The sequence below is a fragment of the Poromitra crassiceps genome (assembly GCF_964638095.1).
Source record: "Poromitra crassiceps genome assembly, chromosome: 6".
NCBI classification, from domain to species: domain Eukaryota; kingdom Metazoa; phylum Chordata; class Actinopteri; order Beryciformes; family Melamphaidae; genus Poromitra; species Poromitra crassiceps.
The window spans coordinates 54,876,056-54,903,555 of NC_139627.1; the positions used below are offsets into that span (position 1 = coordinate 54,876,056).

A 27,500-nucleotide genomic window follows, 5' to 3' on the forward strand; every position below is an offset into this window, starting at 1 on the left:
GTGAAGCACGTCGGCCTGGAATCTCCGAGGAGCGACTCCTGACAACCAGGCTCTCTGTGAGGCGGCGAGGCGCGCGCCAATATCGCCAAACCATTAAATAATATTCCTGGAATGCGACTTTTAACGAGCCAGTTACATTTCTTTGCATTCTTAGACATTACCGTTTGATTTCTCCATGCTGCTCTGTCCCTTCTAGGGATGTTCATCAATCGTCGAAAATCGATAATTGATCGTTAAGGATTGGAATCGATTCTGTGGAATTTGGATCGATTTTGTTATTTAAAAAAAAAAAAAAAAAAAAAAAAATTGGACTAGGTTTGGGTGGAATTCGTTCCTCCTCGCCCCACTCCATTGCACAGCCGACTAACGTGAGGTGGAGCTTCATATAGTCTCTAGTTTTCTGGCTGGGCACGGGCCTTTGTGCCAACAAAACTGTTTTAAACATGGGAAATTCACACCGGCATGCGCCCGGGGACAGCAGAGTGTTGGAGAGGAGACACATTGAAATAAAGAGTTCATTGAGGAGAACACGTTGTCTTTCGTATTTTCTGCCATAGGCATTCATTTTGTAAAAAAAAATATATATATATATATATATATATATATATATAAGTATTAATATGATCGATAATCGATAATTGATCGTTAATTTTCACTGATTATCGAATATGGAAAATTTTCAAAATGAACATCCCTAGTGCCTTCATCATGTTCTCCAGGCTGCTCTGTCTCTTCATCATGTTCTCCATGCTGCTCATGTTCTCCAGGCTGCTCTGTCTCTTCATCATGTTCTCCAGGCTGCTCTGTCTCTTCATCATGTTCTCCATGCTGCTCTGTCTCTTCATCATGTTCTCCATGCTGCTCTGTCTCTTCATCATGTTCTCCATGCTGCTCTGTCCCTTCATCATGTTCTCCATGCTGCTCTGTCCCTTCATCATGTTCTCCAGGCTGCTCTGTCTCTTCATCATGTTCTCCATGCTGCTCTGTCTCTTCATCATGTTCTCCATGCTGCTCTGTCTCTTCATCATGTTCTCCAGGCTGCTCTGTTCCTTCATCATGTTCTCCATGCTGCTCTGTTCCTTCATCATATTCTCCATGCTGCTCTGTCTCTTCATCATCATGTTCTCCATGCTGCTCTGTTCCTTCATCATGTTCTCCATGCTGCTCTGTCTCTTCATCATGTTCTCCAGGCTGCTCTGTTCCTTCATCATGTTCTCCATGCTGCTCTGTTCCTTCATCATATTCTCCATGCTGCTCTGTCTCTTCATCATGTTCTCCATGCTGCTCTGTCTCTTCATCATGTTCTCCAGGCTGCTCTGTTCCTTCATCATGTTCTCCATGCTGCTCTGTCCCTTCATCATGTTCTCCATGCTGCTCTGTCCCTTCATCATGTTCTCCAGGCTGCTCTGTCTCTTCATCATGTTCTCCATGCTGCTCTGTCCCTTCATCATGTTCTCCATGCTGCTCTGTCTCTTCATCATGTTCTCCAGGCTGCTCTGTCTCTTCATCATGTTCTCCATGCTGCTCTGTCTCTTCATCATGTTCTCCATGCTGCTCTGTCCCTTCATCATGTTCTCCAGGCTGCTCTGTCTCTTCATCATGTTCTCCATGCTGCTCTGTCTCTTCATCATGTTCTCCATGCTGCTCTGTCTCTTCATCATGTTCTCCATGCTGCTCTGTCTCTTCATCATGTTCTCCATGCTGCTCTGTTCCTTCATCATGTTCTCCATGCTGCTCTGTCTCTTCATCATGTTCTCCATGCTGCTCTGTCTCTTCATCATGTTCTCCATGCTGCTCTGTCTCTTCATCATGTTCTCCATGCTGCTCTGTCTCTTCATCATGTTCTCCATGCTGCTCTGTCTCTTCATCATGTTCTCATGCTGCTCTGTCTCTTCATCATGTTCTCCATGCTGCTCTGTCTCTTCATCATGTTCTCCATGCTGCTCTGTCTCTTCATCATGTTCTCCATGCTGCTCTGTCTCTTCATCATGTTCTCCATGCTGCTCTGTCTCTTCATCATGTTCTCCAGGCTGCTCTGTCTCTTCATCATGTTCTCCAGGCTGCTCTGTCCCTTCATCATGTTCTCCATGCTGCTCTGTCTCTTCATCATGTTCTCCAGGCTGCTCTGTCTCTTCATCATGTTCTCCAGGCTGCTCTGTCTCTTCATCATGTTCTCCATGCTGCTCTGTCTCTTCATCATGTTCTCCAGGCTGCTCTGTCTCTTCATCATGTTCTCCATGCTGCTCTGTCTCTTCATCATGTTCTCCATGCTGCTCTGTCTCTTCATCATGTTCTCCATGCTGCTCTGTCTCTTCATCATGTTCTCCATGCTGCTCTGTCTCTTCATCATGTTCTCCATGCTGCTCTGTCTCTTCATCATGTTCTCCAGGCTGCTCTGTCTCTTCATCATGTTCTCCATGCTGCTCTGTCTCTTCATCATGTTCTCCATGCTGCTCTGTCTCTTCATCATGTTCTCCAGGCTGCTCTGTCTCTTCATCATGTTCTCCATGCTGCTCTGTCTCTTCATCATGTTCTCCATGCTGCTCTGTCCCTTCATCATGTTCTCCATGCTGCTCTGTCTCTTCATCATGTTCTCCAGGCTGCTCTGTCTCTTCATCATGTTCTCCATGCTGCTCTGTCTCTTCATCATGTTCTCCAGGCTGCTCTGTCTCTTCATCATGTTCTCCATGCTGCTCTGTCTCTTCATCATGTTCTCCATGCTGCTCTGTCTCTTCATCATGTTCTCCATGCTGCTCTGTCTCTTCATCATGTTCTCCATGCTGCTCTGTCTCTTCATCATGTTCTCCATGCTGCTCTGTTCCTTCATCATGTTCTCCATGCTGCTCTGTCTCTTCATCATGTTCTCCATGCTGCTCTGTCTCTTCATCATGTTCTCCATGCTGCTCTGTCTCTTCATCATGTTCTCCATGCTGCTCTGTCTCTTCATCATGTTCTCCATGCTGCTCTGTCTCTTCATCATGTTCTCCATGCTGCTCATGTTCTCCATGCTGCTCTGTCCCTTCATCATGTTCTCCATGCTGCTCATGTTCTCCATGCTGCTCTGTCCCTTCATCATGTTCTCCATGCTGCTCTGTCCCTTCATCATGTTCTCCATGCTGCTCTGTCTCTTCATCATGTTCTCCATGCTGCTCTGTCCCTTCATCATGTTCTCCATGCTGCTCTGTCTCTTCATCATGTTCTCCATGCTGCTCTGTCCCTTCATCATGTTCTCCATGCTGCTCTGTCCCTTCATCATGTTCTCCATGCTGCTCTGTCCCTTCATCATGTTCTCCAGGCTGCTCTGTCTCTTCATCATGTTCTCCATGCTGCTCTGTCTCTTCATCATGTTCTCCATGCTGCTCTGTCTCTTCATCATGTTCTCCATGCTGCTCTGTCCCTTCATCATGTTCTCCATGCTGCTCTGTCTCTTCATCATGTTCTCCATGCTGCTCTGTCTCTTCATCATGTTCTCCAGGCTGCTCTGTCTCTTCATCATGTTCTCCAGGCTGCTCTGTCTCTTCATCATGTTCTCCAGGCTGCTCTGTCCCTTCATCATGTTCTCCAGGCTGCTCTGTCTCTTCATCATGTTCTCCATGCTGCTCTGTCTCTTCATCATGTTCTCCATGCTGCTCTGTCTCTTCATCATGTTCTCCATGCTGCTCTGTCCCTTCATCATGTTCTCCATGCTGCTCTGTCCCTTCATCATCATGTTCTCCATGCTGCTCTGTTCCTTCATCATGTTCTCCATGCTGCTCTGTTCCTTCATCATATTCTCCATGCTGCTCTGTCTCTTCATCATGTTCTCCATGCTGCTCTGTCCCTTCATCATGTTCTCCATGCTGCTCTGTCTCTTCATCATGTTCTCCATGCTGCTCTGTCTCTTCATCATGTTCTCCATGCTGCTCTGTCCCTTCATCATGTTCTCCATGCTGCTCTGTCTCTTCATCATGTTCTCCATGCTGCTCTGTCCCTTCATCATGTTCTCCATGCTGCTCTGTCTCTTCATCATGTTCTCCATGCTGCTCTGTCTCTTCATCATGTTCTCCATGCTGCTCTGTCCCTTCATCATGTTCTCCATGCTGCTCTGTCCCTTCATCATGTTCTCCATGCTGCTCTGTCTCTTCATCATGTTCTCCATGCTGCTCTGTCCCTTCATCATGTTCTCCATGCTGCTCTGTCCCTTCATCATGTTCTCCATGCTGCTCTGTCCCTTCATCATGTTCTCCATGCTGCTCTGTCTCTTCATCATGTTCTCCATGCTGCTCTGTCCCTTCATCATGTTCTCCATGCTGCTCTGTCCCTTCATCATGTTCTCCAGGCTGCTCTGTCTCTTCATCATGTTCTCCATGCTGCTCTGTCTCTTCATCATGTTCTCCATGCTGCTCTGTCTCTTCATCATGTTCTCCAGGCTGCTCTGTCCCTTCATCATGTTCTCCATGCTGCTCTGTCTCTTCATCATGTTCTCCAGGCTGCTCATGTTCTCCATGCTGCTCTGTCCCTTCATCATGTTCTCCATGCTGCTCATGTTCTCCATGCTGCTCTGTCCCTTCATCATGTTCTCCATGCTGCTCTGTCCCTTCAGCATGTTCTCCAGGCTGCTCTTACCGATCTGCTTGGCGATGGAGTAGGCCTCGTCGGAGGAGCTGGCCACCATGCCGGCCGGCACGGAGATGCCCGCATCCTTCAGCAGGCCAATGCTCATGTACTCGTGCAGGGACAGGCTCCTCTGCTGCTGCTGCCGGTGAGGGGGGGGCTGGGCCACATGGGCCCCCAACAGACCCCCAGACACGCCCACAACCTGAGGAGACAAACATGGTGAGGGCTTAATCAGAGCCGTATAATAGAAGAGTTCCGACATCTCCATTCACTCCAATGGACCAGTTTTTTTCCAGGAAGTAGAAATTGGAACTCTTGAGTAAAAAAAGCAGCACTGTCCAGTTGCAGCAAAATAGACAGTTTGTGTTGTACTCTGAAAGGGTTTTTCCCCCCTTGAGTCAAATTGTACATTATCAGCTTTATTTTAGCATGCACAAGTAGCGCGAGACCCATTCCTGGCTGTTCATTGGCTAATGAGTCTCGCATTTTGGTCCTCCGCTGACGCCACTCTCTTACTAGAGGACACTAGGCTTAATGGACCCCCCCAACAGACACGCCCACAACCTGAGGAGACAACACGGTGAGGGGGGGCTGGGCCTAATTTGGACCTCCCCAAAAGACCCCCCCCCCCTCATTCACGCCCACAACCTGAGAACATCCACAATCCACAGTCAAATCAAGCCAACTAAGTGGACAATGTTTATATTTGAAGCCAGCACAAAGCCTAGCTTGTGGCTTTGTCTGTCATATTTAGTGTTTTAGCTCATCTTATTTGTCTTCTTTTAGATTCATGTGCGTCTTATCTTTTGCTTGAATCTAACTGTTCTGTGTATTTGACTCTGTTGCTGTAATCTGTCCCATTTCATCTGCTGCACTGGAACCCAACGCACTTTGAATCCCATTCATTTGTACAAAGGTGCTCTATATAAATTAAGTTTAGATCTCTATTTTTTTAGCTAGCTGCACTTCCAAGTAAACTAGCTTTGATTTTTCAATTCCAAATTGTTGCTCATATCCGATTTGTTTTGGATAACAGTTGCTATGGTCCAGGATGTAAGCCGTATCTGATACAGATGTGATCTGACAAGAATAGAGAAAAGACACACAGGTTCAGAATAACAAAACAACCACAAAAAAATGCGTCACATCCAGTGGCGGCCGGCCACTAGAGGGCGCCAGGGCGCCGCCCCACCTACGCACATGAATGAGGGGGAAATAAAACGTATATATATATATATAGCCTATATATATTTTTTTTTATGAGCGAGGTGAATATTAGATAGTGAGTAGCCTATATAATCTGCAATAAATATGTAGATTCATAATGATCTACATGTGTACTGTTTTGGGTCAACTACTTTCTGCCACGGACGCCGTCCGGGCACTTCCGGCTTCCACCAGTGCTAAGCCAGGATCTGTGTAAATTGCACATGTGCTGTTTACTCTCAAAACAAAGGGATTCGGGGCGCTGGTATCTAGCGACCAGGTGGAGGTGGGGCCAGGTAGAGCGACGGCAATGCATTCTTGACGGACTCTATTTGCATGCACGAACGTGCTTTCCTCATAGGTAATGTAATGTAACTCATTCACATGCTGTGGCAAGTCCTTCTTCCAAAGTGTTTATGCCATGTGCTTTTCAAGTAAATATGGATGCTAAAGGGAAGTTTGATGTAGAGATCAGAGGGCTGCTGACCAGGTTACTGTCTATTTCTGTAATCTGCTCCGTGATTTATATGCCTACTAATCTGTTGCCCATATGATTCAGAAGGTAGGCTACTAGTAGGCTAACGTCCGTTACTACTTGCTTGATTTAGGGCTGGAGTGGATGATAATTCAATAGCCTATTATTGTTTGTTGTCTTTCAGTAGAATCATCGTGATGATATGAAGTTCTTTTAATAGTGACATTTCTGCTGTCTAAATTGATGATGACAAGCAAATGTTACTTAAAAACTGATCAAATGAGGTATGGCAGGAATATTATTTGAAAATGTAAGGTTTGTTTGACATCACCATTCAGTTCAATGAGATGAACACTGATTTTGCATACGTGAAACATATGATATTGAGAATAATCCTTATTATTATCATATTGATTTCAACCCCATTGTCCAGGCCTATATTTGGTATAGCCCTCCCTGGACAAAAACTGCACCAGCCGCTACTGGTCACATCTGCTTCTGTAGCCAGAGCTTTTTTCCGGCTTGTTCCAACACACTGTGGTTCGCTTGTTCCTGAAGCTGCCTTCAACATGACAAGTCTCTTCTCTTCTCTCACCTTGAAGCTTCCTTCACATGAGAAGCCATCTTCTCCTCGCTCAGCGTGAGGTCGAGCGGAGGAGCAGCAGTAGCTGTTTGCTAAGGTCAGCGGGTAAGTAGGTCAAAGTTTAATTAATTGTCACTTTGAGCATTTACACGATTACAAGTTAAAACAAAGACCACAAGTTACAGAAGTTGACAATTTTGTTATAAGTGCATATCACACACTGCAGCAATGTTTTATAGTATGGACGCATGGTATCGACGTTCGGCACATCATTGGCAGATAAAGGCTTTCGATTTAAAGGAGAACTAACCCCCAAAACACTTTTTTTCAGCTTTTAACCAATATATATGACTTTGGGGGTGATGTGTGAAGAATGCTGGTCAAAATTTCCACATTTGACACCAAACTGTTGCCATTTGACCATTTGTATCATTTTTCAGCAGCATATCTGGCATAAGCGCCCTCTAAAGGTCGAACACTGCTTTTTTTTTTTTTCTCAAATGAATGGGAGATTTGGTACAACCTGACGTCAGGTTGTCCCCAAAGACTATGGGATTTCAAGATAATTACTCCCCTACCCCCCCTGTACCCTTTTGGCTCCTCAGAACTCCAAGCCTATTCCTATTGAAGTTTGCTCTTAAAATACTGAACCAAACGTCGTCAAAGTTGGCACATGTCTTAATTATAGTTAGTTTCCCGCTGAATGTGTCACTACTTTATTAATATCTTACCTGGATAAGCTCGAATGATGATGTTTATATTATCAGTCCGAGTTGGAAGCACTGTCTCCAGCCCAGCCAGGCGGGAGCGGGCGGGAGAGAGTCGTACTGTAACCTCATGCACTAGCACCAAGCTCCGGGGGCGCGCGCAGCAGCAGCTGGGCTCTCTCGGACTCGGCCAGAGCAGAGAGAGCACAGTCTGACATTTCCGCGGCTATCAGTCCGACTTGGAAGCACTTTCTCTCGGCCAGTCAAACGGGAGTCTGCTCTCTCATGCACCGCGCGCAGCACACAGCAGCAGTGAGAGGCGGGGGCTTTCAACAGTCTGACATTTCAGCAAACAAATCTCGTCGCAGTTTAGCGGACATGTAAAATATAACGCTATACTACGACGTGACAACGTGACAAAGCTTCTCTAAACATATCGGCTAATATAATATCGTCACTGTGTACAAGCAACGCCAACTTTTCAGGAAATGTAGTCAGCAGAGCAGAGCGACTGGCTCTGTGTGTGTGTGTGTGTGTGTGTGTGTGTGTGTGTGTGTGTGCTCGGGGGGATTTGCATGAGAACAGTCTGTGAGGAGGAGAAGAGCTCTGCCCTGCTGCGCTGCCTCCTGCGCCCTGAGAGGAAAAATCTGAGGTGCTGCAACTTTTAACAAGAATCACGAAAAGCCCTAAAACGCAAATTAAAAACGGATTTCATTGCGCGGTTTATCTCTAGTTAGACGAGGGAATTACGTGGAGAAATCTCGCATTGTGTTACCCCAGAGCGAGAGGTTTGTCCTATTGTGGGTGTGCTGCGGTAACAAGCCCATGTCACTTTGCTCTCGTAACGTAGTTTGACACGCTGCCATAGAGATACATGCAGAAAAATAATTAAATTTCTAGTTCGCCACTGAATTACCAAATTGATATAACTTTCAATCATTTTGAGCAAAGCTGTTTCCAAACAGGCCACCAGCGTTGGCTAGTTGTTGATATTGATAAAGATATTGCCCCTCTCAAATAAATTATTTTTGAGGCAGTAGGCAAACTGTAATGGCGTCGATTTCCGAAAAAAAATCTTGACTAGAACACAGCCAAAGAGTCTAGTATAGACAAGAGCATATGTCATTTCTTGGTTTTTTCTAGGGGTGGGGGAAAAAATCGATTCACCTAAGTATCGCGATTTTTAATGTCACGATTTTTTGGATCGATCTTTTATTCCAGAATCGATAATCGCAAAAAAAAAAAAAAAAGTCAGGCCACTCACTGAACAGCAGGCCAGGCGCTGCCTACTGGTTTAATAGTGGTTTTATTACTTTATTAGTTAGTCTGAAGTAATAATTACACTTCAGGGTTAAAGTGGGTGCATCTCATTGTAAAATTGGACTTCAAACGGCCCAAATCTGGCTTCAAACGGCCCAAATTGGGCTTCAAACGGCCCAAATTTCACGCGCGTCGGCCCATATCGGCCTGGCCTGCTTGGTATCTAATGCCCGGCCTGAATTATGATCCCAGTCCGCCCCTGTTTTTAACTATATCGCCCAGCCCTACTCATGATATAATATACAGTCTCTAGTGTATGATTCAACTTTTCCCATGTTCTAATCTAGTGTAAAAAAGCAAACAAACTGAAAAAAGAAAAGAAAAAAATAAACAAAAATCGCAATAAATCGTAATATCGAATCGCAATAATCGTAGAATCGCAATACTTAAAGGCCGGCTTTACCGTGGGGAATATGAATATATATTAAATCTCACGCCCCTAAGGTTTTCGAATCCGTTGAAATTTTTGAAATTGGTTGTTTCCCGTCAGAGATATCACCAGAAATCCACTCTGTGTGGAGGGGGGGGGGGGGTGGTGGAGGGGAGGGGCGGGTGCGGGGACCCGAAATACTACATTTCCCACAATGCACTGGGCTCGCGTGGCCTTCGTTTTCATGCCCACCCCTCAGGCATTTGGCTGATATCAAACTCCAGTAGGTGGCGGTAATGCACATATATGTTTGCCAACCGCCATAAAACTCAAAGAAGAAGAAGAAGAAGAAGGCTTCGACAATAAAAGATACAAAGAAGAAGAAATAAATCGAAAATAAAATTGCCTCCAAATTGCACCAAATGTAAACGGTAGTATATATGTCGGGAGATGTCTTCATAAAAAATTTCATGCATTTTAAGGCATTTTCGTAGGAGTTACGCGCATCTGATGTTGTAACTATTTTCTGTAAAAATGTGTAAAAATGGGTACATTGCTCAGCGTTGATTTCGTTACTTCAACTCACCTACTTCTAGATGTAAAATTTGACGAGCTTTCCAATGCCGCCAGTCCCGTGTCTTTTGGTGCTTCCGTTCCAGAGATATGGTCTCTTGGCAAGGAGCTATGGAAAGCTAACCTAGCTACAGTATGCTATGCGGGTGGACAAGATGGCTGCCTTTTGCTTTTCGTCGAGAGCTCTGAAGGGGCGTGGAGGACCTCTAGAGGCGGGACCATGGCTCACAAGACTTGTAGTTCATAGGCGCTCGAGTTCCGCAAGCGGGGAGGGAAGCCGGGTGACGCGTAACGCGTCATCCGGCTTCCCTAAAAATGTGAGAGATGCCTGATAGGTCAGGCAGTGAAGCTCCAATTTCAAAATATTTCAACGGATTCTAAAACCTTAGGGGCGTGAGATTGATATATATTCATATTCCCCACGGTAAAGCCGTCCTTTAAGAATCGCAATATAAATCGAATCGGCACCCAAGAATCGTGATAGTATCGAATCGGGAGATAAGTGAATCGCCACAGCCCTAGTTTTTTCCATAGGTATTTTCAAATCACTGTTCTGATACATATCTAGGGGGTTAGTCCTCCTTTAACCTATTGACACCTAATGCAGCATTTGTGTGTGTATCCCTTTAAGACCGCGAACCACGTCTTAAAGGGATACACACACAAATGAGGGATACACATGTATTCACATGTACTGTATGCTATATTACATGTATTCTAGTGCAATAAGTACACACATTCTATCGCATAGTATTTACGAGAACTTGTGTTGTTGGCTGTGGATGTTTGCTGAGGTCAGGGCCGTAGCTAGCTATGAGGACGGGGAGGTCCGGACCTCCCCTAATATTTCAGCCTGCCAAAAAAAAAAAAAATTTTTTTTTTTTTTTTTTGCAGGCCAGGCCAGGCCACTCACTGAACAGCAGGCCAGGCGCCGCCTACTGGTTTACTAGTGGTTTTATTACTTTATTCAGGTTTAAAGTGGGTGCATCTCATTGTAAAATTGGACTTGGCCCAAATTGGGCTTCAAACGGCCCAAATCAGGCTTCAAACGGCCCAAATCTGGCATTAAACGACCCAAATAGGGCTTCAAACGGCTCAAATCTGGCTTCAAACGGCCCAAATTGGGCTTCAAACGGCCCAAATTGAGCTTCAAACGCCCCAATTTTTTTCACGCGCGTCGGCCCGTATCGGCCTGGCCTGCTTGGTATCTAATGCCCGGCCTGAATTATGATCCCAGTCCGCCCCTGGTGGTGAGTGATGACTGTCTGTCTGCCTGGCGAGATAATTGAAGGTGAGCGAGCTGCGAGACAGTGAGCGAGTGAACGACAGACAGTGAGTGACACTGACAGATTTTTTAGCAACAACCAAGAAAGTAAGTGTCTAGTCTGTCTCTTAAGTAATGTTACCTGTGTGACACGTTGGGATGCTACTGGCTAATCATGCATGATGCCAATTGCCAAGCTCCCGAAGTCAGGTATGCAGGTGGCTATATGCATGGTTTCAGTTTCATGACCCAATAAGTAACAAAAAGAGGTGGTGTAAAGGTAAAAACAACATAATATATTTTATTTTATTTTTCAATCGTTCCTATCAGGAATAAATAAATGTCCCTCTGTATGGTTTTTTTATTATCGATGATGACTTTGTGTGTTGTGTACGGCTTGGGTTGTGTACCTGTGTTTGTAGGTGTCATTTTGATATGAATTTGGCTAAAACAGTTTGTGTTTGTTAGTTACAATTATGTTGACAGGAGAGCTGAGCAGGTGGTGACATGAAAGAGAATATACTGAATAATGACATCACAACAGTATAATCCTAATGTTGATTTAAAATGATATATTACTCTAAATATGGCTTAAAAAGGAAAAAAAAAAAGCTCAACGGGCGCCGCCGAATCCGCCTCCCCTTGCTGGACCTCCCCTATTTCGGAACTCTGGCTACGGCCCTGGCTGAGGTTGTTTTGTTTTGTTCCCCTGTGTCTTTTCGTTCACTGATCAGGAGTAGGGCCCCTAATTCCATTGTATTCTGTACAACGAATGACAGTAACGTTAATAAAGGCTTTATATTGTATTGTATTGTATTAACGTTAAACAGCAGACCAACTGGTGTTGACACGTCCTGGCTTACATGCTTTCCCCGGCCGACAGAAGCAGTGCTGCCTGTCACTGCTGGCAGGCTGTCTGTGATCAGTCTGGTACCAGACAGATGCTGCGGGGCAGGACCCCCCTCAGAGCCCGCAGCTGGAGGTCAGCGGACCACCGCTCACTGCTTCCACACAGCAGCATGTGTTTAGGTTCGAACCCCGCCGTGTACCGTATCACGGGCTAACCTGACTGCGCCTTTTGCTGCTGCGTTTCCCTAAACAGCGCTGTGCAGCAGTAGTGCAGCAGCGGTGACAGCCCGTGCTAACTCCGTGCTAGCTAGCCTAGCATAGCCAGTCCAGCTGAAACTCAATGGAGATGAGCTAATGTCAGGTTGACCCTGTCAGTGTGTAGGGCAGCTGTAGGCGTTTTAGAGAAGCCGCAGCGCTCTGTCCGATACGGGTACGTGCAGCTGAACGTGTGTGTGTGTGTGTATGTGGACGCACACTCACCTTGGACGCTGTGTTCAGTGAGCTCCTGGCCCCGGAGCTCCTCAGGCTAGCCGTCAGACGGCCGCAGATCAGGGACGCAGCCATGTCTCTCCCTCACGATCAGACTGAGCAATACGCATGCGCGGTGAACTACAGAGTTCTAATGCCCCTTCAAGGTACCGTCGGGAATATAGGAGTTGAGAGTGCGGAATCCATGCCAACAATTCATGATGACTGTGATGTAAACAACTTTTTGGGTGATTATTTACATTACATACATGGTATGCTTTTATATACAAACACAACGTAGGCTAGCAATGTGCCGCGTGTTAACTAAAATAAACCAACAGTGCGTGAATACGCAGTTTACAAAGAGCACCTGAAGGCAGCACTGTCATGACCTTGTAATCCTATACTTGGCCTATCAACCTATTTATTTGTAGAATTATATATACTAGCGGACCCGTGCGGACCTCCCTGCACCCCCTGGTCTGGAACATGACATCATCACTGAATTTATGGCATCACTGATGACATCATCACTGACATCACTGATGACATCACAGGACAATCACCTAATTAAAAAATCTGGCTCTGGGTGCCGGACAAAATTCTGCTCACACACACACGACGAACACTTCTCAAATTATAATAAAGATGGCAATGTGGACTCAAAGTGTCTCTGTCTGTTTCAAGAATTTTGTCCGGCCACAGCTATGTCGTTTTACATGCGATCGGGCTGGAACTTTCCAGGGGTGTAAAGAGCACCCGTGCGGGTGACCTGACAGCCGGATTTTTAAAATGAGGGCAGATTAATTGCAGGCTGAGGCTATAGTTCAGTGATGATGTCATCAGTGATTATGTCGTCAGTGACACACACACACGAGACTGATGGAGAGAGAGGAGGGGGGGAGAGACTGAGGGAGGAGAGATCAGGGGAGAGACTGAGGGAGACTGCACGCGTGCCAATAGGGCCGGCGAGGCCACGCAGCAGCCGAGCTGCGGGCGAGGCCGCGCAGCAGCCAAGCTGCGTATGCGAGGGCCAGCTCAGCACGGGGCAAGCCTAGGAATTGAGCGTGTTTGGCGCGGCATAGCGGTGGCCGGCCAAAATTCTTGAAACAGAGACAGTCCACATTGCCAAATGTATAGATAGATGTATGTATATATGTGTGTGTGCCTGTATGTATATATATATATATGTGTGTGTATGTATATATATATGTGTGTGTGTGGGGGGTTGTATGAAGCAGAATGCAGACAGCATTTTTACTTTGTGTTCCCTTCACACTCAGCTCTACTTGCCTGACACGGCCGGTCTCCATTTCTCCAAACTGGGACCACAACGACTGCATTCTACTGCATGTAGTACACTGACTGTCAGCAAGTACCTCATACTGCATTCTACTGCATGTAGTACACTGACTGTCAGCAAGTACCTCATACTGCATTCTACTGCATGTAGTACACTGACTGTCAGCAAGTACCTCATACTGTATTCTACTGCATGTAGTACACTGACTGTCAGCAAGTACCTCATACTGTATTCTACTGCATGTAGTACACTGACTGTCAGCAAGTACCTCATACTGCATTCTACTGCATGTAGTACACTGACTGTATGCAAGTACCTCATACTGCATTCTACTGCATGTAGTACACTGACTGTATGCAAGTACCTCATACTGCATTCTACTGCATGTAGTACACTGACTGTATGCAAGTACCTCATACTGCATTCTACTGCATGTAGTACACTGACTGTATGCAAGTACCTCATACTGCATTCTACTGCATGTAGTACACTGTCTGTATGCAAGTACCTCATACTGCATTCTACTGCATGTAGTACACTGACTAGACTGTCAGCAAGTACCTCATACTGCATTCTACTGCATGTAGTACACTGACTAGACTGTCAGCAAGTACCTCATACTGCATTCTACTGCATGTACACTGTATGCAAGTACCTCATACTGCATTCTACTGCATGTAGTACACTGACTGTATGCAAGTACCTCATACTGCATTCTACTGCATGTAGTACACTGACTGTATGCAAGTACCTCATACTGCATTCTACTGCATGTAGTACACTGACTGTATGCAAGTACCTCATACTGCATTCTACTGCATGTAGTACACTGACTGTATGCAAGTACCTCATACTGCATTCTACTGCATGTAGTACACTGACTGTATGCAAGTACCTCATACTGCATTCTACTGCATGTAGTACACTGACTGTATGCAAGTACCTCATACTGCATTCTACTGCATGTAGTACACTGACTGTATGCAAGTACCTCATACTGCATTCTACTGCATGTAGTACACTGTCTGTATGCAAGTACCTCATACTGCATTCTACTGCATGTAGTACACTGACTAGACTGTCAGCAAGTACCTCATACTGCATTCTACTGCATGTAGTACACTGACTAGACTGTCAGCAAGTACCTCATACTGCATTCTACTGCATGTACACTGTATGCAAGTACCTCATACTGCATTCTACTGCATGTAGTACACTGACTGTCAGCAAGTACCTCATACTGCATTCTACTGCATGTACACTGTCTGTCAGCAAGTACCTCATACTGCATTCTCCTGCATGTACACTGTATGCAAGTACCTCATACTGCATTCTACTGCATGTACACTGTATGCAAGTACCTCATACTGCATTATACTGCATGTAGTACACTGACTGTATGCAAGTACCTCATACTGCATTCTACTGCATGTAGTACACTGACTGTCAGCAAGTACCTCATACTGCATTCTACTGCATGTAGTACACTGTCTGTATGCAAGTACCTCATACTGCATTCTACTGCATGTAGTACACTGACTGTATGCAAGTACCTCATACTGCATTCTACTGCATGTAGTAAGTACACTGACTGTGTGCAAGTACCTCATACTGCATTCTACTGCATGTAGTACACTGTCTGTGTGCAAGTACCTCATACTGCATTCTACTGCATGTAGTACACTGTCTGTATGCAAGTACCTCATACTGCATTCTACTGCATGTAGTACACTGACTGTATGCAAGTACCTCATACTGCATTCTACTGCATGTAGTACACTGTCTGTATGCAAGTACCTCATACTGCATTCTACTGCATGTAGTACACTGACTGTATGCAAGTACCTCATACTGCATTCTACTGCATGTAATACACTGTCTGTATGCAAGTACCTCATACTGCATTCTACTGCATGTAGTACACTGACTGTATGCAAGTACCTCATACTGCATTCTACTGCATGTAGTACACTGACTGTATGCAAGTACCTCATACAACCACACATCAAAAAACACAACTATCCCTTTTAGCTTTCTGTTGAGTTGACATTGGTGAGATGCACCAACTATGAAAAATTGACATATTTATACATTTTATTTACTTTTCATTATCTGTATATTTAAAATAAAATAATTTTAAATAATTTTCTTAACAACTTAATTAACTTATTCAAAACGCCACATCAGCCCTATCAAACTGATGCAACGGACATGAGGAAAGCCTATTAAATAGAAAATTGGCTAATTCCATGTAACATATTCAGAGTTTGTCAGAAGCAGATGACAGTGATTGTGGCCAAAACACACACCTACTAAAAACTTCTTTATTTACAAGGAGTATATATATATATATATACACACACACACACACACACACACACACACACACACACACACACACACGTTACAAAAAGAAACATTTTCAAAAGACAGAGTAAAACAGCCTAATTAATCTAATATGGAGTCTGATAAGCAGCACTTGGGTTTATTTAAAAAACAAATCTGTGATTATTCTGAGGATATTAATTATGGGTATATTCACCACAGTCACACTCACATCCAGACAGGCTCACAGTGAACCAGCAGATGGGGAGTGAGTGTTTTGCTCAAGGGCAGCTGGGCAGGAACATGAGGGGAGCAAACTTTAAAGGATAAGTTCACTCAAAAATGAAAATTCTGTCATTATCTACTCACCCCCATGCCCCCCCCCCTTCCCAGGGAAACAGAGTTACAGCATTTTCTTAAACAACTCAAGTGAATGGTGACCAACTTGCCTGTCCAAGTCTCCACAAGCCCTGAGATGCCAAGTTGAGTTGAAAGGACGTAATTGACACCTTGTTTTTAGCTGAAATCTGCAGGGTAGCGTATCCCCCACCACCACTTGTTCTCTCTTCCTTCTTTCTGAGGCTACAAGATAGGATTTCAGCTAAAAACAGACATCTTTTCACTTCTCTGGGTATGTGGGGTATGTAGGCTATGATCGTAGGGCTAGTCACACTCCCTCTACCTCTCCTTCAGCTAGTGATTTACTACATTTCCCAGAATGCCTTTCTAACAACCCCCACAGAACAGGTGTGACGCAGCTGGTTTGACGTGCAGGAGAGAGGCTGACCTCTGACCCGTGAAGGTCAAGTGAGAGATGCCCACATGCTAATCTTGCCACAGCAGCTTCAAGTCCATGTCTGACACACACACACACACACACACACACACACACACACACACACACACACACACACACACACACACACACAGTCACAGTCTTACTTAGGTCACTTTTGGGTTATTTACATACTTGCATGCATTCCCTGCAGACTTGAGGCTGTTACACACCAAGAGCGATGTGAATGTACAGCACGGAATTGCGATGCGAATTCTGACCCACCTGTCAATCACAGCAACAGATGTGTGCACGTCGGAAGCGAATTTCTGGACAAATCGACCGTGGTCCGAAAAAATAAACGCCGCAATAACGCTCGGCGAAACTTCGCCGTTGGTATGCAGCACGGTTGCACTGACAGGTTCGGAAAATATTATTGACGTGCGAATTAATCGCACGAAAAAAGGCTCCCAATGTGTAAGGACCTTTACCCTAACCATATACCACTGACCCCTAAATCAGCTGTCCGTTTTTAGTATGTTGCCAGACTGCCCAAGGTAAATTTCCATTATTTCCTAATTTAACGGACAATAAATGTCAGCTTTTTACCAACTCAGGAGACGGCTTTTGTCCCCATTGGCGTCCACCGTCCCCAATCCCCTGGGCTTAAGTCGGGTGTGTGTCCCCAATTTCACTCAAACACACACACACACACACACACACACACACACACACACACGCACACGCACACACTCAGTCGGAGTCGCTGCTGCTGCTGGAGGAGTCGGTGGACATGGCCTCCACATCGTCCTCGTTCTCCTTGTTGTGTCCTGGAGGCTCCAGGCCGAAGTCGTTCCCGTGGTGAGGAGGCAGCATCCCCACCGAGACGTCCGACGACTGCCAGGGGTACTGAGGGGTGAGCACATCTGGGAGGGGGGGGGGGGGTAGAACTGTGCGTTAGGTAATCATACTGAGGGGTGAGCACATCTGGGAGGGGGGGGGGGGGGTAGAACTGTGCGTTAGGTAATCATACTGAGGGGTGAGCACATCTGGGAGGGGGGTAGAACTGTGCGTTAGGTCATCAAGTGTAAGTGTAGGTGTAAGGAACAGCCTACTAACACACTACCGACAAACGGTACTAGTACATACTTACTTACTGCGTACTGAAACTTTGGACCTGGCCACTCAAACAGACTATCCAAAGTCAGACACTGGAGCAGTCATTCAGTCTGCATGACAGACATCAGCTGTGGAAATGTCAGTTACCAACGTGCAGACTGAAAGGAGTGCTCCAGGGCCATATCTTACGCCCAAGGGCAAGGGCAAATCTTTTCTAGTTTCTAGTACGCAAAATCTCCCTTTTTTCTTTTTATTACCACTGGGTCAGTACATCAAAGCACGTGTCTCTGCCACCCAGTGGTCATTAAAAGCAAAAAGGGAGATTTTTTTAGTGCTAGAAACTAGCAAAGATCTGCCCTTGCACTTGGGAATAAAGCCCCAAACGCACTGGGAGCGCCAGACGCTCGCGTCTTGAAGTCCACCCATTGTTTTAAACAGCCGAACACGCACCAAGAGCGTTCTGACGCGCGTCAAACTGCCTTGACGCCCGTACTCTGAACCTGTTTGGATTTTGGAGCGTAAGATGAGGTTCCAGCAGCGACCAAAGCGCTCTGAGCCCCCCCCCCCGCCCCCCTCCCTCTCTGCCCACTTTCATCCCCGTCTGTCTCGCTGCTCCTCAAACAAATCTCACAGCAGTTTAAATACAGCAAGCATGTAAATACGCCTACATTATAGCAGGACTGATCAAAGTGAGAATAATGTTCTAAACGCATCGGCTAGCAAAATATAGCCTATCCCTGGATGTCATGATGAGATTAGATTGGTGAAAGTTTGGACAGAATGATTGCATCATTTTCCCCCTCTGCATGGCAGACAGGTAGGATGATCCAACAGCCTCTGAATGACAGACAGGTAGGATGATCCAACAGCCTCTGGATGACAGACAGGTAGGATGATCCAACAGCCTCTGAATGACAGACAGGTAGGATGATCCAACAGCCTCTGAATGACAGACAGGTAGGATGATCCAACAGCCTCTGAATGACAGACAGGTAGGATGATCCAACAGCCTCTGGATGACAGACAGGTAGGATGATCCAACAGCCTCTGGATGACAGACAGGTAGGATGATCCAACAGCCTCTGAATGACAGACAGGTAGGATGATCCAACAGCCTCTGAATGACAGACAGGTAGGATGATCCAACAGCCTCTGGATGACAGACAGGTAGGATGATCCAACAGCCTCTGAATGACAGACAGGTAGGATGATCCACACAACAGCCTCTGGATGACAGACAGGTAGGATGATCCAACAGCCTCTGAATGACAGGGGCTCAAAATTACGGTATAATAACTTTTTTTCATCGGTCATTGTGCCTGCCTAGTGCCTACATATAAATGAGTGGCCTTTTCCCCAAAATACTGATGGTTCTGTAATTCCGTGGTGTATACATTTCAGATCTGATGCTTGCAGTGTGCTATAGGGACAGAAATTGACGCGCGTCAAATGACGCACGTCAAGTTTCGCTCCCAGTGCGTTTGCGGCTTAAGGTATGGCCCCCAGTGTGTTCCTATGGGCAGTCTGTTTGAAGTGCCCTGGTAAAAGCTCTTGTTCCAGGCTTGGCTGAGGCGTGTTGGACTTCACTGTTGCTACTTCCATACTGCTTTTCATAGTCGTATGCATGCAGTATGAAGCTGTTGAATGGATTGAATGTTCAGTATGCTAGCTAGGCCAGGCTTATTAGCTAGGCCAGGCTTAGCTAGGCCAGGTTTAGCTAGGCCAGGCTTAGCTAGGCCAGGTTTAGCTAGGCCAGGCTTATTAGCTAGGCCAGGCTTAGCCCACTTTCTGGGTTTGGAAAGTGCAAGTAAACCACAGCATGGCTAATGATTAACCACCGCTACTGTGTAGCATCCCCTTGTGCTCGGAAAAAGAAAAGAAAAGACAAGTCATAAATGTGGGTTTTCATGAATTTCCCAAAGATTAACATTTAATGCCTCAGGGCCTGAAATTTAATTTAACACATTGAGTGCCAGTCATGTTTTCAATCCTGTAGGTAAGTTGTGCCAGGGGTGTTTTTGACGATTCTGGCTCATTTTACAACAGCCGAGGATTATTTTCTGTTAAGAATTCATGAACACCAATCATCTAAAAATAACTAATAGAATGTGTGCTTTCTCTGTCTAAAAGAGTTAGTTTGCAGAGTTAGTAGTTATGTAGATATTAGCCGTTGAGTACAGCATGGTTTCAGCGTCTGGAAATTTATTCAGAGATAAATGGCTTTTTGTGAAACAGTCACTTTAACCATTCATTTTTGGCATCAGTAAGACCGTCAGACATTCTAAACAATAGTTTTGAACAGTAATTTCCTCCATAACAACAGGAAACACCCCTCTCATTCAAACTCCTCCCTCCGTGTGTCTTCTCCTCCTTCCTCCTGGCTTTACAGCGGGCGTGTCAGAAGCGCGTTGCTGCTGCCTGCCTGCCTGCCTGCGTGCCTGCCTGCCTGCTTGCCTGCGTGCGGACGCTCCTTGTGCGAGTCAAGATGGGCCGGGGAATGCGTGGGCGATGGGCAGATGTTGATTCTGGCCTTTCTGAGGTGTTTCAAAGTGTGTTTCACCTATAATCTATTTTGCAAATCGCTCTCCGCTCTCTGTGTGCTGCTGCCTGCGCGCGGCCGCTCTCGGCCAAGACAAGTCTGAAATGGATTACTGTAAAATCGCCTCGCCATTTCCTTGAATGGCTGCTTGCTCCCGCGGCAGTTTTTTCTTTGATTTCGGTCGTCTGGGGGAGCACTGTCAACACTTAGTGGGTCGGTAAAATAGATTATACACATTCTCTTGCTCCAATAGTGATCTCGAAGATGTAAAAGTTGTTGATTGATGTCCCACCGTCAAAAAAAAAAATGTTTATGTAAGACGAGTAAACTCGGCTCTGGCACTCAAGCGTTGGATTATGTAAGACGAATTATCTCGGCTATGGCACTTAACGTGTTAATTTGATCGGATCCTAGTATAATACAATTCAAATTGTGCTGAGAGGGAATTATTTTCACCAGACTTTATGACCGAAGAGATTTAAATGTGCCAGACTAACTGATTTTCCTTTTTTCTTTTTTACTGCAATTACCGGATGACAGTAATTGTACTATCACTATGTATTATTACTGGTCCATCTGATGGACCTTAACACGTTGAGTGCCATGGACGAGATATCTCGTCTTACATAATCCAACCGTTGAGTGCCAAAGACGAGATATCTCGTCTTACATAAACATTTTTTTTTTTTGACGGTGGGACATCAATCAACCCCTTTTACGTCTTCTATATCAATATTGGAGGAAGAGAATGTGTATAATCTATTTTACCGACCACTAAGTGGCGACAGTTCTCTCCAGACAGAGAGAAAGCCAGTCCGCGGGAGAAAGCCATTCTAATTTTCAAGGAAATAGCTGGGCGAAAACTCTTTCGATTTCACACACACACACACACACACACACACACACACACACACACACGCGCGCGCGCGCACACACACACACACACTCGAGTACCTTTGCGCATAAATAAGACCAGAATCGCAAAAGCTTCTTCAAAGCTCTCAGCCGACACCTCAAGAAACGAACGAGCCCGTTTCCAGACTCGCCCGAGAGCCGCCACCACCACCAGCCCAGAGGAGCAGCAGCAGCAGCAGCAGCAGCAGCAGCAGCAGCAGAGCGGAGTAGGCTGCCTCAAGATTGGAAGAAGGGGATCGCGAAGGAATTTCTCTCCCGTGTCTAACCCCCCCCCCCCTCGCCTCTCCTCTCCTCTTCCCCGCTCCTGCGATTCCCTTCTATTTTTTTGGGATCTGTGAGGCAACAGAAACTCGCCTGTGACAAAACACTGCAAAGCCACACCTACGGAGGGAGGAGTTTGGAGACACACACACACACACACACACACACACAGACACACACACACACACACACACACACAAAACAGTATACAGACTTGCCCAAGGGCACCCATAATCACAGGCACGTGAGGTGGTTCTAAAAATCCATTTATCTCAAAACTATCTGAAAATCTCTGAAACCATGCTGTACTCAACGGCTAATATCTACATAACTACTAACTCTACAAACTAACTCTTTTAGACAGAGAAAGCACACATTCTATTAGTTCTTTTTAGATGATTGGTGTTCACGAAGTCTTAACAGAAAAGAATCCTCGGCTCTTGTAAAATGAGCCAGAATCCTCAAAAAAAAACCTGGCACAACTTACCTACAGCATTGAAAAAACGGCTGGCACTCAATGTGTTAATATTTATAAATTTATGAATATATATTTTTTTTTATTGTTTATAATTCATTGTTAACTTAATCTCTAATACCTCATACCAACATTTCATACCTATTAGAATTTTAACCCCTCAAATGTACAGTAAGTTCAGTAAAAAGACAAAAAGTTAATATTTTCCTTCCCATAAAGTCAAACTGGATTTCTCCTGAGGGGATTATCATAGCTTGGGATATGTCAAAGATTGGCAGCAACATTGATTCTGATCCATCTTTAGTTTTTCGAGAAATGTGCAGTTGCAAAAGAAATCCTCACTTTACCATTAGTCCATCTGATGAACCGTTATATTTATAATACATTTATATTGATAGGTTTAATTTTTTTATGGTTTCTTATTCATTGGTAACTTCATCCCTAATACCTCATACCAACATTTCATACTTAGTCAGAATGTTAACCCCTCAAATGCCAGTGTACAGTACAGTACTGTGTACAGTACAGTAAAAAACACAAAAAGTTAATTTATTTCCTTCCCATAAAGGCAAACTGGATTTGGGTCTGATATTATGGGCAGGTTGGGGTGTTTTACAAAACAAAAGTCACCACTAGCATGCAAGATGCCTAGTGTCAAAGATTGGCAGGGTCCATCTTAGAATGATGTCACAATACCTATGACATCACTATGACATCACCAGTGATGTCATAAGATGATTTTGGTCAATAATGATGTCACAGATATTGTGACATCATCAGTGGGTTTTCATCTATTTATTTATTTATGTCGATGGTTTTCATATTTAAAAAACAACAACATATTTTTCATATTTTGAGCCAAAAAGGCAAAAATCGCATGTTTTCAACTACCAGCCATTTTCCCCCAAAAACACAAATTAGCTTTATAAAGGCTTCAAATCAGTAGTGTACAGCGTAAAATTGAGTTTTCTAATATTTTCCCATGTTTGGGATAGGGATCAATTTCCTGTACATTTCATGTAAACTGCATGGAATTGATTGCTACGCCAAAACTGGGGGAATATGGGGAAATTGCCAAACACAGTAGAAACTACAATGTTGACCCCTTCAGTCAAGGTGAGATGTGTAACATCAAGGAAATAATTATTTTTTGGAGAATTAGCTGGGAGTCACACAAAAAATGTTGTTTTTGTGCAAAATTAACATTGAAACCAATGGGAAACTATGCAATGGACTTTGAGACCATGTAACTCCCCCACATTTTCAACCAACTCCAAAATATCTTTTCAAGGTCAAATTTCAAGGTATTTGGTCCAGGATGAGAGCAGAAGAAAAGAAAATCCATTACTTTTGTGAAAATTTGCTGGGAGTACCAATAAAGTGTGTTATAATTTAAGTTAATGTAAATTTGCAGTCCATCTGATGGACTTAATGGTAAAAACGTCAAAAACCACAGGGTTTTCGGATGGTAGGATGTCTCCCTCTAGTGATGACTTTTGTAAAACCCAGGGTTAGGGTTAGGGTTACCCTAACGCGAATGTAAGAAATATCCATCAGACGGAGCAGTGGGGTACAAGTGTTTTAAACGTAGGGCCATCTGATTTCCGCAAAACGGAAAAAACGGACGAAATCATGGAATTTTCCATAAGTAGTCTGAAATTGATCAAAGTAGGCCTAATGATGAAAATAAGAAGTAGATCTAGTTATTGTAGTAACCTAAATGATTTCATAGTTGTAAAATAGGGCTAGAGAAATGATTCAGTTTTGGATTGGGGTGTTTTGAGAGGGGGGGTCGGTCTCGCGTGGGACCCTTACTGCACCTCACAACTTAGGTTTCAGCTTGAGAAACATGTGGAAGAGGCTGTCTGAGAGCCATGTCGTCACAAAAAGAAACAATATCGCTCCTAACCCCTAAAATAAAATTAAAATGGAAAAAAGAGAATTTGGGGACAAATAAAACGGAATTTGGGAAAAAACAATGGATTTCATATGGCTCTCGTTAAACGGAAACACTGGTGTGTGTGTGTTTGTGTGTTTGTGTGTGTGTGTGTGTGTGTGTGTTTGTGTTTTTGTGTGTGTGTGTGTGTGGGCGGGGGGGGGGTGTGTGTGTGTGTGTATATCCTCGTATCAAAGCCAATTCAATCCCGGGCTAGACTTACCTGGCAACCTTCCAGCAGCCAGTGCGTCACCTGGCAGGTGTCCATTCACACCATTGGTCGGCAGGTTGGCCATGTGACCCAGCAGGCCGCTTCGCATCTCCAGGTCAGTGGGGTAGGGCCGGCGGGGGTCACCTGGTCAAACAGACACACCTTAAAGTCCCTGTCAAACTGCACTGAGAGAGCCTATTGAAACAAATAGCTCTATCTATATTCCCACAATATTGTAGAGATGACTATTTTGTGCTTTCACAAAATATTGACACAATGAGATTTTTTGAAGAATATTCATCAGTAATGTGGATATATAATGACTAAGTGGGTAAAGGCAAAAAAGTATACAGAAACAGCTGGAAAAGTCTGGTAATTTAAGACAATTTGAGACCTTAATTTCTGTGATTACAATTTATGACCTTTTAATTAAGATTTTCTAAAGAGCCATGGGAACCCTGCACCATGTGACCTACAGTCTGAAACCTCACACGCCATCCTCTATCATGTCAACACTACAGTCTGAAGCCTCACACACCATCCTCTATCATATCAACACTGACCTACAGTCTGAAGCCTCACACACCATCCTCTATCATATCAACACTACAGTCTGAAACCTCACACACCATCCTCTATCATATCAACACTGACCTACAGTCTGAAGCATCACACACCATCCTCTATCATATCAACACTGATCTACAGTCTGAAGCATCACACACCATCCTCTATCATATCAACACTGATCTACAGTCTGAAACCTCACACACCATCCTCTATCATATCAACACTGACCTACAGTCTGAAGCATCACACACCATCCTCTATCATATCAACACTGATCTACAGTCTGAAACCTCACACACCATCCTCTATCATATCAACACTGACCTACAGTCTGAAGCATCACACACCATCCTCTATCATATCAACACTACAGTCTGAAGCCTCACACACCATCCTCTATCATATCAACACTGACCTACAGTCTGAAGCATCACACACCATCCTCTATCATATCAACACTACAGTCTGAAGCCTCACACACCATCCTCTATCATATCAACACTGACCTACAGTCTGAAGCATCACACACCATCCTCTATCATATCAACACTACAGTCTGAAGCCTCACACACCATCCTCTATCATATCAACACTACAGTCTGAAGCCTCACACACCATCCTCTATCATATCAACACTGACCTACAGTCTGAAACCTCACACACCATCCTCTATCATATCAACACTGACCTACAGTCTGAAGCCTCACACACCATCCTCTATCATATCAACACTACAGTCTGAAGCATCACACACCATCCTCTATCATATCAACACTGATCTACAGTCTGAAGCCTCACACACCATCCTCTATCATATCAACACTGACCTACAGTCTGAAGCCTCACACACCATCCTCTATCATATCAACACTGACCTACAGTCTGAAACCTCACACACCATCCTCTATCATATCAACACTACAGTCTGAAACCTCACACACCATCCTCTATCATATCAACACTACAGTCTGAAGCCTCACACACCATCCTCTATCATATCAACACTACAGTCTGAAACCTCCCACACCATCCTCTATCATATCAACACTGACCTACAGTCTGAAACCTCACACACCATCCTCTATCATATCAACACTGACCTACAGTCTGAAACCTCACACACCATCCTCTATCATATCAACACTGACCTACAGTCTGAAGCCTCACACACCATCCTCTATCATATCAACACTACAGTCTGAAGCCTCACACACCATCCTCTATCATATCAACACTGACCTACAGTCTGAAGCCTCACACACCATCCTCTATCATATCAACACTACAGTCTGAAACCTCACACACCATCCTCTATCATATCAACACTACAGTCTGAAACCTCACACACCATCCTCTATCATATCAACACTGTGCAACACTGACTTGGCTGATGTGTGGTTTTAAGGTGAGACCCGGCGCTGTGGAGTGGTACCTGGCACCCAGTTGAGTGGAGCGCACACGGCGTTGCTGGCGCTGATCCTGTGCGCGTACTTGATGATTTCCTCCGACGAGATGCTTCCTGCAAAGAGCAAACGTTAGTTACACACCTAACCCTCCTGAGAGAGAGATGCTTCCTGCAAAGAGCAAACGTTAGTTACACACCTAACCCTCCTGAGAGAGAGATGCTTCCTGCAAAGAGCAAACGTTAGTTACACACCTAACCCTCCTAACCCTCCTGAGAGAAGCCACAGTCACCAGGCTGAGCGAGCGTTCACCTGCGTCACACCCAGGCGGAGAGGTGCGTTCACCTGTGTCACACCCAGGCGGAGAGGTGCGTGCACGCAGACTAGGTCTGCAGCACCCGACTCAGAATTCTGTCTAATCGGATTTGCCTGTTCAATACTCATATTCGACTATTCTTTTTTCCCCTCTTTCCTTTGTAATAAGACTATCTGGCCATCAGAAAATCCCTTTGCATGAGTGGGTTTGATTTGTTCGTTTAATTGGGACTTGGTTTAAGGGTAATAATAGGCTCATACGTATAAAATAGGTTATATATGACAATCTAGAAACCCAGCAATTTTTCTTTTTCTTTTTTGGCAATTTCTCCTGTATTTGATAGGATAGTAGGGATGCACCGATCCACATTTTTTCACTTCCGATCCGATTCCGATACCCGAATTTGGATATCTGCCGATACCAATATTTTTCTTGAATATACAGCATAGGCAAAGATTTGGCCAATTAAAGATTTTTTTTTTAACCCTTGTGCCATGTTTGAATATACTTAACATTGTTTCCCACAAAGCAGGAAAAAGATCGCCAAATTGGCAACACGTTGTATGCAAATTAATATGCTAATTAACCATTTAACCGTTTAACTGACATGCTTAAGAGACGTTCTCGGCGGTTAACCGGTTAACAGTTAACCGTTGACATCCCTACTCTGAATATGCAGTAGTTTGTTGTTTTAACACTGAGCACCTGCCCCTCCAAAGGTCTCTGCATGGCCCTGTTAACACAAAAATATGTGAAAAGTAATTAAGGACAAATGGGTTTAGTTCATTAAAAAAACAACTTTTAATAACTAGAATGTCACAATTAGTAGCCAATGATGGTGTCAGGAGAGAGCCAGAGAAGCAGACATGCTTAATTATCTTAATTGGAACGAGACTGACATGGTCACACTTTCAGCCAGACGGAGAGTACTATTAGCTTGG

The 27,500-nt window shown here is 44.6% G+C and overlaps 2 protein-coding genes across 2 annotated transcripts in view; both read right to left on the reverse strand.

The window, feature by feature from the left end:
* sucla2 (succinate-CoA ligase ADP-forming subunit beta) overlaps window positions 1-12,513 on the reverse strand; it is a 43,602-nt gene extending 31,089 nt beyond the window's left edge. Inside the window, exons 1-2 of the mRNA XM_083639355.1 lie at window positions 12,424-12,513; window positions 4,606-4,798 (exon numbers count right to left, since the gene is read on the reverse strand). Of these exons, the coding sequence (XP_083495481.1) occupies window positions 4,606-4,798; window positions 12,424-12,507 (277 nt within the window). The 5' untranslated portion in view covers window positions 12,508-12,513. The remainder of the gene's footprint in view (window positions 1-4,605; window positions 4,799-12,423) is intronic.
* A 3,574-nt stretch (window positions 12,514-16,087) lies between these two features.
* The window catches only part of med4 (mediator complex subunit 4), a gene marked incomplete at its 5' end in the record, with an annotated part of 20,002 nt that continues 8,589 nt past the window's right edge, over window positions 16,088-27,500 (reverse strand). The window contains 3 exons of the mRNA XM_083639361.1: window positions 16,088-17,740; window positions 24,283-24,414; window positions 26,273-26,359. Of these exons, the coding sequence (XP_083495487.1) occupies window positions 17,568-17,740; window positions 24,283-24,414; window positions 26,273-26,359 (392 nt within the window). The 3' untranslated portion in view covers window positions 16,088-17,567. The remainder of the gene's footprint in view (window positions 17,741-24,282; window positions 24,415-26,272; window positions 26,360-27,500) is intronic.